This window comes from Balaenoptera physalus (genome assembly GCF_965194825.1).
Source record: "Balaenoptera physalus genome assembly, chromosome: 11".
NCBI lineage: Eukaryota > Metazoa > Chordata > Mammalia > Artiodactyla > Balaenopteridae > Balaenoptera > Balaenoptera physalus.
In genome coordinates, this window is record NC_138896.1 from 70,685,242 (window position 1) to 70,700,773 (window position 15,532).

The following is a 15,532-nucleotide window of genomic DNA, read 5'->3' on the forward strand; positions in this document are numbered from 1 at the left end:
TGACAATAAGAAGTGAGGGCACAGGGCTTCCCTGGTGGCGCAGTGGTTGAGAATCTGCCTGCCAATGCAGGGGACACGGGTTCGAGCCCTGGTCTGGGAAGATCCCACATGCCGCGGAGCGACTGGGCCCGTGAGCCACAATTACTGAGCCTGCACGTCTGGAGCCTGTGCTCCGCAACAAGAGAGGCCACGATAGTGAGAGGCCCACGCACCGCGATGAGGAGCGGCCCCCGCTTGCCACAACTAGAGAAAGCCCTTGCACAGAAACGAAGACCCAACACAGCCATAAATAAATAAATTAATTAATTAATTAAAAAAAACAAAGAAGTGAGGGCACAAAGTATAGTTAAGAAAGTGAACTAACAAGGCCCCTTGAGAAGGCAGGACATGAGCTAGCCATTATAGTTTATTTGATACATAAACAAAAGGCTAGCAAACAAGCTAACATGTCTTATAATGTGTTACTATAAAATTCATTTCAATCCTATACTTTATGTAGTTTGTCATAAATTTGAGTTTCCACCGAAGTGTTTCAAAGGCAAGCTGAGTTCCTGTAATAGTTTCTATGATACTGAAAAGTTTGTTTTTTTGTTTTTTTTTTTTTAAATAAATTTATTTATTTATTTATTTTTAGCTGTGTTGGGTCTTCGTTTCTGTGCGAGGGCTTTCTCTAGTTGCGGCGAGCGGGGGCCACTCTTCATTGCGGTGCGCGGGCCTCTCACTATCGCGGCCTCTCTTGTTGCGGAGCACAGGCTCCAGACGCACAGGCTCAGTAGCTGAGGCTCACGGGCCCAGTTGCTCCGCGGCATGTGGGATCTTCCCAGACCAGGGCTCGATCCCGTGTCCCCTGCATTAGCAGGCAGATTCTCGCCCGAAAAGTTTGTTTTAATAGTGCCATGAATACCTAAAGCCTTGAGATAAGAAATGTTCTCTAGAAAGTATTTACTTAAATATTATTAATTTAAAAAAAAATGTTAGTTCATGTAAAGTGGTCAATTATGGTTCAAAAAAGGTTGATAAGCAAGCTGACTTGATTTGGTTCTAATTAAGTCAACTTGTATGAAAACTGTGAATATATTCTTAAAAACTTGAAGATATCTAAAGACGTATTTCTTCCTCAAAAAATATATTTATAAGTAAAATAAAGTCACTCAAATAGATTAACTTCAAAACAACACATAACCAGACATTATATGTCTCCTGATGAAGAACACACACCTATGCAAGTCTTGTTCCTTCCCTAAACTGAAATAGATTCTGATCAACTCCAGAGAATGGAGAAACATGTTCAAACACACCACAGTGATGCCATAAAAAATTCCACAGTGGTAAACTCTGCAGGACAAACAACCTGGTTTCTTAAGTAATACACTGTAAGGAGGGGTGGGATTCCCCACAGGGAGAACCTATAAACTGAAAAATACTTAAGAAACATATCAACTAATCACAAGATGTGTTTAAATTCTAATTCCAACAAATATCAATCTTATCAATAAATCAAATATATCATATGACAACAATTACTTGATATTTGACATTAAGGAATTCTGTTAAATTTTTTAGGTTTGACAGTGGTATTGTGCTTTTTTTTTTTTAATGAGTCCTTATCTTTCAGAAATACATATTACTGAAATATTGAAATGATATGTTTGGGATTTGCTTCCAATAATATGGTATGGCTAGAAGTGGATGTGGATACAGATGAAAGAAGACTGGTCTGACATGAAAAACCCACAACGGAGAGTCTCTCCACTTGAAAATAGTGAAATGAACACTTAAGCAGCTCTACTGTAGGTTTAAGAAGATGAAGTACATGAAAGGTTATCCTTATTCCTAAATGCCCCCTATGCAGGCATAAGTTTAATTAAACAAGAACCACCATTTTCACTGACATTTGTTCTTGTTTATAATATTCTTTATTCACATTTAGATACTAAAACACGGTATGAGTTATGATATATACTTCATTTTAGACATAATTTCATCCATAATAGAATGGCATAAGTATTTAAAAATCAATAAATAAATAAAATAAAACTAACCAGTCATAAAATACCCGGAAGAAAAATTCATTTCTTAAAGGAAACAAATCTAAATTAGCAGTCTAATACCGTACTGAAGGACTGTTTTGGCAAACACAGCAAACATATCAGTTTAAGATAAATAAAGCCTGTGACTTCATTGAACTCTATAACTTAATAAATAAGAAAGTCAGTAAGAGAATACTCAAAAGAAGGGAGTTCAATGACTAAAACAAATCAACAAAATTGTCCCTATTCAGAAAGCGAAACTATATATAAATAACTCTGGCTTGCACTGACAAAACTCTTTATACCAGATGTAAGGACATATCAACATTACCTGTCTGGGTAAAACCCCCAGTGCACTAACACCTGCTTGTCTTTTCTCATCACAGGTCTCAACCACTCTTCTGAAAAGGAAAAAGAAAAAACTTTAGTCAATCTGACAAAACAAATGAATAAACTATTACTTAGACTTAACTTTTACCTAGAGTTTTTGGTTTGCTAGTAAGCTCCTCCCAAAAATCTTTCCTCCTAATTGAATGTTATCTGCCATACTAAGGGGAAGTTTTTCAGCCGTGTATTCAGACTTACTAGATTCTAGGCCTATTATCCATCGCTCTTGACAAAACCAACTGTCTACTTTAGTATTTAAAATACTCTCCCCTTCCATCCACCTGCCTATTTGTCTCTAGATCCATCCAAATCAATATCACTATATTCTTTACTGCCTCATTTCCCATACAGAACCTCTCCTCCCTTTTTCTGTGAAGCTTTGCAATTACTACGCATTGTTCAAGGTGTAAGTCATGCTTCATCTCCTTGATGAAAGTTTTACCAACTACTCTTTTTCCTCCAGATCCACTTTCTCTGGTGTCCTATAGCACTTTATAATGCTACATCAAAGGTTTTAACAGTAATACTATTTTTATTATTCTTTAATGACTTCCTATGTGTTAATATAGTCCTCCCAACAAGAGTGTAAACAATATGATCACATAATGTAGATATTCTGATTTCAAGTTTCCTTACCAAAGATAGGTGCAAATTTATATAATCACATGATTCTTGTTGATTTAATCACAGTTGAATCACATCTCCATTTCAGTACTTATGATTCCTTTGAGTCTAAACTTAGCTTAGAAAACTTGTTTCTAGTACTAAAAGGGAAATGATGAGGTAAGCCCCTTGAAGCTCACATAATAGAAAAGTAGAAAAACTAAGTGAAATCAGCCAAGTAAAATTGGCTTCTCATTGCCAATTTCAACATGAAATAGCCCCACCTTCACTGACTGAAGGCATGAAGCCCACACGCCTATGCCCTTTTTTAAGTATCCAACTGCTCACCTTACTATCTTGAAAGAAATCAGGCCCTGTTCCTTAACCTGATATCCCAAGATGGCCAAGGAATAAGTGAAAAGGCCAGTGGGCCTTTCAGAACTCGCTCTGTATAAATAAAATATACTGAGACTCTCTAGTAAGAGCTGTCTTTTACATAGAATACAAAATCTATCTCAAAGGTTGTGCAGCTTTAGGAGGTAAAGAAAAAAGGATATCTATCCTTTCTACAGCTGACTTTTATAAAGATTGTGACACTGACTGTCTTTGAAAATTTTCCCAGTAGCAGAAATAACTAAAAGTTAGAGATGTGAATTCACACTATTCCCGGAGATGACAATAAGTTACACAGAATCAGTTTAAAAAACCTTAATTTTCAAGTAAAATTTAGTCCAAACTCAGAATATATAAACAGCTCTTGCAACTAACAATAAAAAGACAAATAATCCAACAAAAAATAGGCAAAGGACCTGAATAGACATTTCTCCAAAGAAGATATACAAATGTCCAAAAAGCACATGCAAAGATACTTGGAACTCATTAACAATTAGAGAAATGCAAATCAAAATCACAAAGAGATACTGTCTGACACTCACTAGAAAGGCTAATATTAAAAACCAGGAAATAAAAAGTGTTGATGAGGATGTAGCAAAATTGGTATCTTCATACAATGCTGATGGGACTGTAAAATGGTACAACCACCTGTTTGGGAAACAGGTTGGCAGTATCTCAAAATGTTTAACATAGAGTTGCCAGTATGACTCAGCAATTCATTGTCTAGGTATAAACATAAGAGAATTGGAAACGTAAGTCCACGCAATAACTTGTGCATAAATAAACATAATGGCATTATTATTATAAATAAATGTCCATCAACTTTCCATTGACTAAACAAAAGGTAGTATATTCCTACAATGGAATGTTATTTGACCATAAAAGGGAATAACACACAGGAAGTGATGTCAGCAAAGTGACAGATAGGAAGGCTCAGACTTTGTTCCACCAGAGACGACTTAACAATATACCATCCAAAAAGCCTGGAAACCAATTAAGAAGTCGCACTACCCCAGGTAAGCTCAAAGTCGAGAACAGCTGCGTTGAAACAGTAAGAAAAGTCATTTCATATCAACCACAATTACAATTCCCCCAAGCCAGCAGAGCTCAGCAGGATCAGGAGGAAAAGCTCAGCTCTCAGCTTCTCCCTTGGGCTGAAAAGAAGAGCGGTTGTGTGTTCAACGTTCCTACTTTTCAGGGGGATGCCAAGGGACTAGTCTGTCTCACCTGACTTGGAACACTAATGGAACTGGCATATTTTGGATGTGTGGTGGTCACAAAGAAGAAAAAAGAGCTCAGAGGTTTACTGTAGCACCAGAGAACCACAGTGCCACAGATGGCTGGCTCAGCTTGCTGTGATCAGGAGAAAGCACACAGAACCCAACTTCTTCCTTGGTAGGGAAAAATTAGAGGGAATAAATATCCAGTGTTCTGGCTTTTAGGTGGGCTGCCCAAGGGACAGGTTTCTGTCTTAACTAACTCAGAGTGCTGATGGGGAACCAGCATACTCTGGAAGCCTGGGCACCCCAGAGATCAAAGAGGGTTCACTCAGTGGCTTGTTGCAGCAACAGCAAACTTGTGGTACAGCAGCCAGACACTAGAGAGAGCAAGAGATTATAAGTTCCTGAAGGAGGAAACAGCAAACCTCTCTAACTGAGAAATTACATACTCAAGCCCAGAAATTGTTTGAGGGATGCCAGGATCTCAAGCTGAGCTGATTGTTGAAGGTCTTCCCCTGTACAAAGCCAGACCATAAAGACTGGGAGATGTGGCTGTTTTTTCGAACGCACAAAACAAACACAGCAGAAGGGACTTCCGTGGTGGTGCAGTGGTTAAGAATCCGCCTGCCGGGCTTCCCTGGTGGTGCAGTGGTTGAGAATCCGCCTGCCAATGCAGGGGACACAGGTTGGAGCCCTGGTCTGGGAAGATCCCACATGCCGCGGAGCAACTGGGCCCATGAGCCACAACTGCTGAGCCTGCGCGTCTGGAGCCTATGCTCCGCAACAAGAGAGACCACGACAGTGAGGTCCGCGCACCGCGATGAAGAGTGCCCCCGCTTGCCACAACTAGAGAAGGCCCTCGCACAGAAACGAAGACCCAACACAGCCAAAAATAAAATAAATAAATAAATAATTAAAAAAAAAAGAATCCGCCTGCCAATGCAGGGAACACGGGTTCGAGCCCTGGTCCAGGAAGATCCCACATGCCATGGAGCAGTTAAGCCCGTGCACTACAACTATTGAGGCTGCGCTCTAGAGCCCACGAGCCACAACTACTGAGCCCGCATGCCACAAACACTGAAGTTCGTGCACCTAGAGCCGTGCTCCGCAACAAGAGAAGCCACCACAACGAGAAGCCCATGCACCGCAACGAAGACCCAATGCAGCCAACAAACAAATAAATAAACACAGCAGAAAATAACAAGACACAGAAATAGAAAGGGAAAATGGCCCAATCAAAGGAATAAAATGAATCTCAAAAGCCAACCCTAAAAAAACAAAGATCTATGGATTACCTGACAAATTAAAAATAACCATTTTAAAGAGGCCCAAGGTACTACAAGAGAACACAGTTAAACAACTAAACAAAACTAGGAAAACAATATATGAACAATATTAAGAACATCAACAAAGAGACTGAAACTATAAAAAAGAACCAAACAGAAATTCTGGAGTTGAAGAATATAATATCAAAACTGAAAAATTCTCTAGAGGGGTTCAACATCAGACCTGGCCAATCAGATGAAATAAACAGCAAACACAAACACTGGTCATTTGAAGATACATGTATATGTATAACTGAATCACTTTTCTGTATACCTGAAACTAACACAACATTGTTAATCACCTATACTCCAATATAAAATAAAAATTTTTAAAAACCTGGCCATTTAAAATTATCAAGTCAGATGAACAAAAAGAAAACAGAATTAAGAACAGATAAGAAAACCGAAGGGACTTATCTGTCCACCTAAATAATTTATTTTGAACAAGATTTAGTCTGTTTTCCTCTTCTAAACAGTATGTCAATTTTTAAGAATTCTCTTCACTTATTTTCTTCTCTGAGGAACTACATATTCCTTCTGCTAAAACCAGTAATTCAATCTATGTTCTTAAACCAAGCCCTGTATCCCTACCAGGTCTCAACTCAACTATGTGCTTCAATTTACTTTTGCTCTGCCCAGAAATACACTGTAAAGCCACCACTGAAAGACAAAACCCAAACCGTCTGGTGGGTGCCATCCTCCACTTTCTTTTCCCTGCCATACATCCTGGGAAACCAACGATATTCCACCAACTCTACAACTTGCTCTCATTTCCAAGTTACTGAAATTTCATTCCCAAATTATTTCCTGACTGACCAAATGCCCTGTCTTAGGCTTCACTTTGATTTCTTTGTAGAAAAATTCCATTGCCCACCTCATTTGTTCGGAAATGCTTTCCTTTCCTTATTTTCCCTTGACTATTAAGATATGGACCATCCTGGTTTGCCACCTATCTCCTTTGCTCTCCTGATATATGAATTTATCCCATCCAATGATTAACATACCTCCTCACTCAGCAATTTAATTCAGAGCTTCCCAATGGGTCCTGTTCTCTAACCAGTCTCCTTGTATCTGGTATCCCAGAAATCAGCTCCCAGGAAAATCTTCCTACTACAGCCATAGTTGCACGCTTCTCTTCACCAAAATCATCAAAATTTGTCTACCCTCTCCCTCATCCACCAAATAAAAACAAGCCTCTTTAAAGCAGACTCAGGGGCTTCCCTGGTGGCGCAGTGGTTGAGAATCTGCCTGCCAATGCAGGGGACACGGGTTCGAGCCCTGGTCTGGGAAGATCCCACATGCTGCGGAGCAACTAGGTCCGTGAGCCACAACTACTGAGCCTGCGCGTCTGGAGCCCGTGCTCCGCAACAAGAGAGGCCACGATAGTGAGAGGCCCGCGCACGGGGATGAAGAGTGGCCCCCGCTCACCGCAATTAAAGAAAGCCCTCGCACATAAACGAAGACCCAACACAGCTAAAAATAAATAAATAAATAAATTTATTTAAAGCAGACTCAGGTCCTCTCACCTACCCACTTATTTCCCACTATCTAAGACACACAGCCAAACTTTGCCATTTGCTTTTCCTCAAATTTCATAGTTTACTGCCTCTATGCTTTTGCTTAATTTGTACCCCCTTCTAGCATGCCATACTCAAAATATTACTAATATCTTAAATGTCACCTTTTATTTTAAACTTAACTAATCTTCATAAAAGGTATACCGCATCTGCAAGGGTTTTACAACATGGTCTGTAATGTGTTGTGGCTGGTAATGTTATCATCTGCACACTCATCTAAAACAGTACCTGTAGAACAAGGCTTCGTTGAGAGTCAACATTTACTTGACAGCAAGTTATTCTAAGGTAAATCCTATAGTGTGAAGAATCACATTTTACATTAAAAAATAACTTCCAATATATTAAAATTAAAATTTAAATGCCATCTCCTAATAATTACTACTGATAGCAATACCAAGCAAGCATTACTATATAGTAATCGAGGCTGTACTTCAACAAAGGAGAAAAACAAAACCAGCATGAATAAGGAATCATTAAGTATCTAAATGTAACAATTACAGTTCACATCTTTTGTTAAAAGGCAATTTTTTTTCCAAAAAGTTCACAACCTAGATGTTTTATAACAGCCTTATTAGTGAAAAAGAGTCAGCCAGCAACAGAAGGCTATCATAAACAGCTATTCACCACCTCCATCTAGTGGAAACCAACTGCTATTACCTAACAGGATAAAATCTGAGAAACTACCAATTAAACACTGAAGGCAGAGTGAAGTTTCACACTTTATAAAAGCATCATAATCACAGAGCTAAAACTGTGACTGTTACAAATAAAATCAAGCTTTCAGCAACAAAACTGATTATGAAAAGACTTAAATGTCACAGCTAAAACTATAAAACTCTTAGAAGAAAAGACAGTTGTAAAACTTCATGACACTGGATTAGGCAATAGTTTCTTAGATTTGACACCAAACACACAAGCAAGCAAGCAAGCAAGCACCAACCTAACCTCTTACAACTGTTTGTAATATCTGTTGGATCTGTAGTGATGTCCCCCTTCCATTCTTGACATTATTCTTTCTCTTTTTCTCGCTTATTTGCAGCATGACTTTAACAGTCTTATTAGTTGTTTCTAAGAACCATTTCTGAGATTGCTGATCACCTTGCTATTGTATTATTTTCTACTTCATAAAGTTTTGCACTTATCTTTACTATTTATTTCCTTCTTCCTTTAGGTTTAACTTGCTGTTGTTTTCTAATTTCTTGAGATAAATTTCTTATGGACCATTGATTTTTCAGTCTTTCTTTTTTCCTAATATATGCATTGAAAGATATAAATTTCCCTCTGGGCACAGCTTCAGCGGCATCCTACAAAATTTAATGTTCTCGTACTTTATTATTCACTTCATAATTATTCAGCTCCAAAGATATTCTATTTCCTTGTAATTTCTTCTTTGACCCAAGGATTATATGGCAATATATTTCTTAATTTTCAAGCATCAGGGATAATCTTGTAATCTTTTTGTTATTGACTTCTAGCAAAACTGCACTGGTCAGGAAAAAACACTCAGCATCAGGTAATTAGCCATTCAAATCTGATATAATTTGGCTTCTTATATAGATGTCCTACACGGATATGTTGTGCTTACAAGAAGACTTGATCCCTATAAGAGATCTATTTCTGAATCTAAATTAATTAACCGTGTTAGTTAATTCATAGTTTGTTTCCCAACTTTCCAACCCTTGAAAGAATGGTTAGCACAAATCAGTTTCCATAGATCTAATGAACTCTGGCCAATGATAAAATCAACTTTTATGATAGCAGAGTTGAAGATCAGAATCTGAACCATTATAAATTCACCAAACTAAAATATTGCTGAGGGCTTCCCTAGTGGCGCAGTGGTTAAGAATCCGTCTGCCAATGCAGCGGACATCGGCTCGAGCCCTGGTCCGGGAAGATCCCACATGCCATGGAGCAACTAAGCCCATGCACCACAACTGCTAAGCCTGTGCTCTAGAGCCCATGAGCCACAACTACTGAGCCCACACGCCACAACTACTGAAGCCCACGCATCTAGAGCCTGTGCTCCGCAACAAGAGTAGCCACCGCAATGAGAAGCCCGCACACCTCAAAGAAGAGTAGCTCCCCCTCTCTGCAACTAGAGAAAGCCCGCGCACAGCAACGAAGACCCAACACAGCCAAAAATAAATTAATTAATTAAAAAAAAAAGAACAACAATTAAATCCAAAGTAGGCAGCAGAAAGGAAATAAAAGATCAGAGTGGCAATCAATCAAATAGAAAAGAGCAAAGCATTAGAGAAATTCAATGAAACCAAGAGCTGGCTGCCTGAGACCAATAAAAAATAAATAAATAGGGCTTCCCTGGTGGCGCAGTGGTTGAGAGTCTGCCTGCCAGTGCAGAGGACACGGGTTCGAGCCCTGGTCTGGGAGGATCCCGCGTGCCGCGGAGCGACTAGGCCCGTGAGCCACAGTTGCTGAGCCTGCGCGTCTGGAGCCTGTGCTCTGCAACGGGAGAGGCCGCGATGGTGAGAGGCCCACGCACCGCGATGAAGAGTGGCCCCCACTTGCCACAACTGGAGAAGGCCCTCGCGCAGAAGCGAAGACCCAACACAGCCATAAATGAAATAAATAAATAAAATAAATAAACCCAAAAGTTAAAAAAAAAAAAAAGACTTTGCTATTAATAAAGCAATAGCTTTAAATAAATAAATAAATAAATAATATTAATTAATTAAAAAATATTGCTGAGGGGCCCTGTTTAGACAGTCAGTAAGCCAATCTTCCCAAGAAATGTTCTTCTGTCTTACAATTTCTCTTAATTTTCAGAACACAAGAGATACAGCAAACATTAACATAGTTAACATATAATGTATAATGCTTGCCTAGACTTAACACCCAGATAATGATTACCAACAAAGAAATAAGTCTAATGATCAGAAAACTGGACATCACAGAATTAGTTTGCTAAGCCTAACTCAGCAAAAAAAAAAAAAAACTATAAATTTAAATCATCTATGATATTTACTTAATATTTGAAAGTCTCTTATTTTTTTAAAGCTGGTTATATTGTTTAAACCTCTGCTAATATAATTTAAAATCTAGTAAAGTATCAGTTTATCAGTTCATAACCAAAAACTAACTTACCATCCTCTTGTGAGGAAGAATATGGATAAATGTGGTGGGAAGCTTTTGACTTCTCATCAGTAAATGTCCCCTGGAAAGCAAATGAAGAAGTAATGTAAAAATAAAACATACAGCAAACAAACTATGAGACGTCTCGCCAGATGCAAACTGCCTAAGAATTATAAAGGCATTATTCTACTTTTTATATTTTTTTGAGAGCAGTATTTTTTTTTTTGTTAGCTTCTGCTTTATAACAAAGTGAATCAGTTATACATATACAATATGTTCCCATTTCTCTTCCCTCTTGCATCTCCCTCCCTCCCACCCTCCCCATCCCACCCTTCTAGGTGGTCACAAAGTGAGAGCAGTATTTTAAAACTATAATATTTTCATTATTTTTAGTCAAGGAAAGGGATGGTGATTAACAAGAAAAAACAAAAATAAATTAGCCATAGACACAGTTTACATCGTTGAATAGGAAAATAATACAAATACCTCTTAGCTAATTTTCTTTGTTGCCTTTTTTTTAAAGACTTTTTTTGATGTGGACCATTTTTTTTTAATTTTTATTGAATTTTTTACAATATTGCTTCTGCTTTTTATGTTTTGGTTTTTTGGCCATGAGGCATGTGGGACCTTAGCTCCCGGAACCAGGCATCGAACCCATACCCCCTGCACAGAAGGCAAAGTCTCAACCACTGGACGGCCAGGGAAGTCCCCAGCTAATTCTCTTTGAATCTCTCTCTCTCTCTCTAGCTAACCTTATCAGTAATTTGAATACCTCCAACTAATTCTGAAAGTTACTCCAAAGTCATCACAAATTATCAATATTACTTGAAGTAAATCAATGCAAGTTTATGGCCATGAGACATAACCTAAGGCTACATACATACAGGATAGACATTTGACTTCACTCTAGCATGTATGTATGTGTCTGTTGTTTTAAGTCAATGTTAGAATGCTAAAGTCAAGTTCTAGCTAGGCCACAGCAATAATACTACATACAGTCTAGAATATGACTTAGAAGTCATTCAGACACAAAAGTGCTCATTCTAGAGACCATAAGAATGATGAGAAGTCTTAAAATCAGGTGTAAGTAGCACATTAACATATTACCTAATTTTTGTCTTTGACAATGAATATTTACTAAATACTATAATTAGAAAAATATAATAATGCTATTTTCAGCTGCAGGAAAACTCTAAGCTTCTTATATTTAGGGCTATCTAAAGATTAAGATAAAAAATAAATAAAGATGAAGTAGCTACCAAATAAGGCAAGGAATTCTTAATCACTAGAAGTGTTTGAGTACACTTTTAACAGCCAGAGGAGAGGCTGAAAAGGGGATGTCGAAATCTAATGTGCAAGGCAACAGTCAGAAGAGCACACTGTTGAGGACTTTGGCCTCTGGAGTCCATCAGACAGGCCTGGGTTTGCACCTTAGCTCCACCATATACTACTTAACATGACATGGGCAAGTATCTAATTTTTTTGTGCTTCAGTGTCTTCTGTGAAATAGACTGGTAACAATAAAATCTATTTCACAAGAATTTTGTTAGGACTAAGTTAATAGACACAATGAGCTAATAACAGTGACAGGCACACTGTAAGTGCTCAATGGAGTTATTAATGCATTTTAAATGCAAATGCCTGATCATCAGTATTCAATAATGGTATTATTATTAGCTTTTAGGATCTCTTCCCTAACATTCTATGAAACCGGGAAGATCTTTATATCTCACTGGAGGTTACCCCTAGAAAATAATCACTAAGTCAGATTTCTTAAGAAATATGACAGCAATAAATGTTCAGTATAAATTGTAGGAAAACACATAAACTTTTCCCAGGATGATTTGGTAGCAATAAGAGTATATAATTTCAGCTTGAAATAAACAACCAGCTGGTTAACTTGTTCCACTTATGCCCTCTAACATTCCACCTGTAATTAAGCTATACTTGACAGTCACTCCAATAGATAGTCTAAAAGAGAAAAGGTTAAGTGCTTTGTTCAAATTCATATGCTAGTAAAAAAAGGAAGTGGACTTCAGATTGCTTGAACTGAAGGCACAATCCTATTACCCTTCTCTTTGGTACAGATGTTATATATAGGAAAAAGACTGTACTAAATCTCCAATTTTAAGAAGTACTGGGTTGGCCAAAAAGTTCGTTCGGGTTTTTCCGTACCATCGTACCAAAAACCCGAATGAACTTATTGGCCAACCCAATATTAGAAATATTTGCTTTGAGAACTTGGAAGATATTTTACTAGATGCTAAAACATAATTTAACCAGCAATTTCTCTTGCAGCAGAAAAAAGACAGATATTTCATGAGGCTTCTCAACTAATTCTAAGAATTGGTAAAACTGTCATTCAAATGATTATATTTCAAAAAATTATCTTCTGAGTATCCTCAGCTACTTTACCATGACAAAAGTCTGCTTACAGTTTAGCCACATATGTAGTCACAGACCTACACATGCATAAATATGCAAGGTCTTCACCTAAAATGAAGTTAGAGAAAGGAGGTGAAGATGACAGAATATAGCATTGGTACATGTAAACCAAGACAAGGTAAGCTTATGGGGAAAACAGAATTTTCCAGTTTTTCAAAGCTACAAATATAAATACAATACATATAATGGGGGGAGGCAGGTTTACCTGAGGTAGTATCTGATCTCCTACCAACAACTGTGTCACCAGCTCTCACTCTGTTTGACTTTATAATTATGGTGATGCACAGTATGCTGGTCTCTTTAACTCTACATAAACATATTTCATAGTAAGACTATGATGAATCCATACCAATGACTTTACTAAGTGCTACTCTAGGATACATACGTGTATCAAATCATCACACTCTATACCTTAAATTTACACCATGTTATGTGTCAATTATATTTCAATAATGCTAGGGGGAAAATGCTATTCTAGGCTAAGAACTGGAGGTGAGTGGAGAGAGAAGAAAACTTGGTACTGTAAGAACCAAAAGAGAGAAAACTTTCACTTAATGTATATATATATATATATATATACAGATATCAAAAGGTATTATAGCTGAGATTCATAAGAATTTTATACTACACAATGCTTCTGAAGTGATCATGTATATTACCTGATGTCGTTTGATTATATCTTTCAATTTGTTAGCCAACTTCAGATCAATGTCTGGAATGAGGTAGATGTTGGGTCTGGTCAGACAATTGCTCTGAGGATAAAAGAACAGATTTTGAAATTCTTTTGGTTTTGAAATAATGTCACATTATTTATGCATTTACCCTAATGGCAAAAGTTGGTACTCAAAGCCATACTGCTTAAAATAGGAAGATGTACTTTGGTAGAGAATGTAAAAGTCTTATTTCAATATAAAACCTAGGTGTTCAGCAGGCCACTTAATGCCATTCCCAGATCCCTTCTCTGCAGCTAGGTACACCTGCACAAAACACTGCTGAGACTTGTGACCTAGAGAAATTCATTATCTTTTTCATTAAGGTACCATACTGATAAATTAATCCTCATAGTCAATTTACCTGAACTTACCTTAACAGTCTAAGTCTAATGCAGCATTTTCACCTAACCTGGGAGGTGGGGGTTGGGGGAGAATACACGGGGAGGGATGCCCATTTTGGCTCATCATCTAAGTTACTTAAAATATCAAAACTGTGGATTATAGCTCTTTCCCCCCATTTCTAATCTTATAAATAGCAATGATTAAAACATGCATATTAACTCCCCAAACTATCACCAAAAATCAACCAAAAAATAAAAACCACTCAGTTATTTCTCCAAGTTAATAGTCTGTGAGAGAAGTTTCAGGCATTAAGTTAATAATAATACCTAGCAGAATTGCCAGCTGCCTCTCCCCAGGAAGGTTAATTCAGTGATCACTAAAAATTACCTATCAATAAAAACACTAAGAAAGAAAAGAAGAAAATTAAGTGTTCTCTTCTCCAGGTTATAATCTAGTTGGGGAAATAAGATTTATATTTATGGCACAACCATGAAACAAATCCAAAGAAAATGACTGTATACACAAGGGACTAGTAGGATGAAAGAATACTTATATTAAATGTGAAAGATTCAAATAATGGATTAGGTGAAATTAATAAAGAAAAATATCATAGATTATTTTACCAAAAGTTTAAGAAAAAATATTCTATAAATGACAAGTTTTAGTCATTCTTTGTAGCTCTAATCCCCAAAAACCCATAAAAATAATACAACAATAGATTTCAGAAAACTTTTCTTCCTTTGATCTTTTGGCAATCTAATAAAGCCAATCTTAGAACTGAAAGTATACTAAAGGAAAAAAATTTTAATAATCTAACTTTCTGAGTTACCTGCACCAATGTTTTTTCAATGTTCATAAACATTTCAACATTACGATCCATTCGCGATGGATTCTGTAGATCAAACCTCCGCCTGTAAGAGAAGAAGATCATCAGTTAATTTGTCTCCCACCTTAAACAAAAGTGAAAACTTGGTTTTAGTATTCAGTGCAAATGAGTTGGAAATATTTGGAAATTAAAATAGCACTCTACAAAATGTATGATATTCTCTCAGCAGTATAAGAAATCAGTGTCAACACCTGCATAAAACATTAAATTTTATGACATTAAGATCTACTCCAGTTAAAATGATCTACCAATTCCAAGAAGTATCCCCTGTTTTCCTTAAACCTAAGATATTTTACATCACACAGTAGTCCACAGATCCAAAGACAGTGAACTACTATACCATTCTTCAAGTATATGGAAAGTCTATCTACTTTACATATGCTTAAAAGTCATCTGTTCAAATTCAACAATGCCTGTAATTCTCTTAGAGCCTACTATTGTCCCAAATGTGGTAAAATCCGTCTATTTACCTTTACTTGAAATCCTTCCCCAATGTCTCTTTATCTAAGTACCCAAGCATA

The 15,532-nt window shown here is 37.2% G+C and overlaps 1 protein-coding gene and 1 long non-coding RNA gene across 6 annotated transcripts in view; one reads left to right on the top strand and one right to left on the bottom strand.

Annotated features, from left to right (window-relative positions):
• SMARCC1 (SWI/SNF related BAF chromatin remodeling complex subunit C1) overlaps window positions 1-15,532 on the bottom strand; it is a 182,618-nt gene that overhangs the window by 128,487 nt on the left and 38,599 nt on the right. For all 5 annotated transcript variants that reach the window (XR_014250518.1, XM_082411972.1, XM_082411971.1 and 2 more), the window contains exons 4-7: window positions 14,955-15,036; window positions 13,730-13,822; window positions 10,638-10,707; window positions 2,362-2,431 (exon numbers count right to left, since the gene is read on the bottom strand). Coding sequence is in view for 4 of the 5 variants with exons in the window: in XM_082411972.1 (XP_082268098.1) it covers window positions 2,362-2,431; window positions 10,638-10,707; window positions 13,730-13,822; window positions 14,955-15,036 (315 nt within the window). In the remaining variant the exon portion in view is untranslated. The remainder of the gene's footprint in view (window positions 1-2,361; window positions 2,432-10,637; window positions 10,708-13,729; window positions 13,823-14,954; window positions 15,037-15,532) is intronic.
• LOC309637421 overlaps window positions 1-15,532 on the top strand; it is a 107,862-nt gene that overhangs the window by 79,813 nt on the left and 12,517 nt on the right. The window lies entirely within an intron of this gene.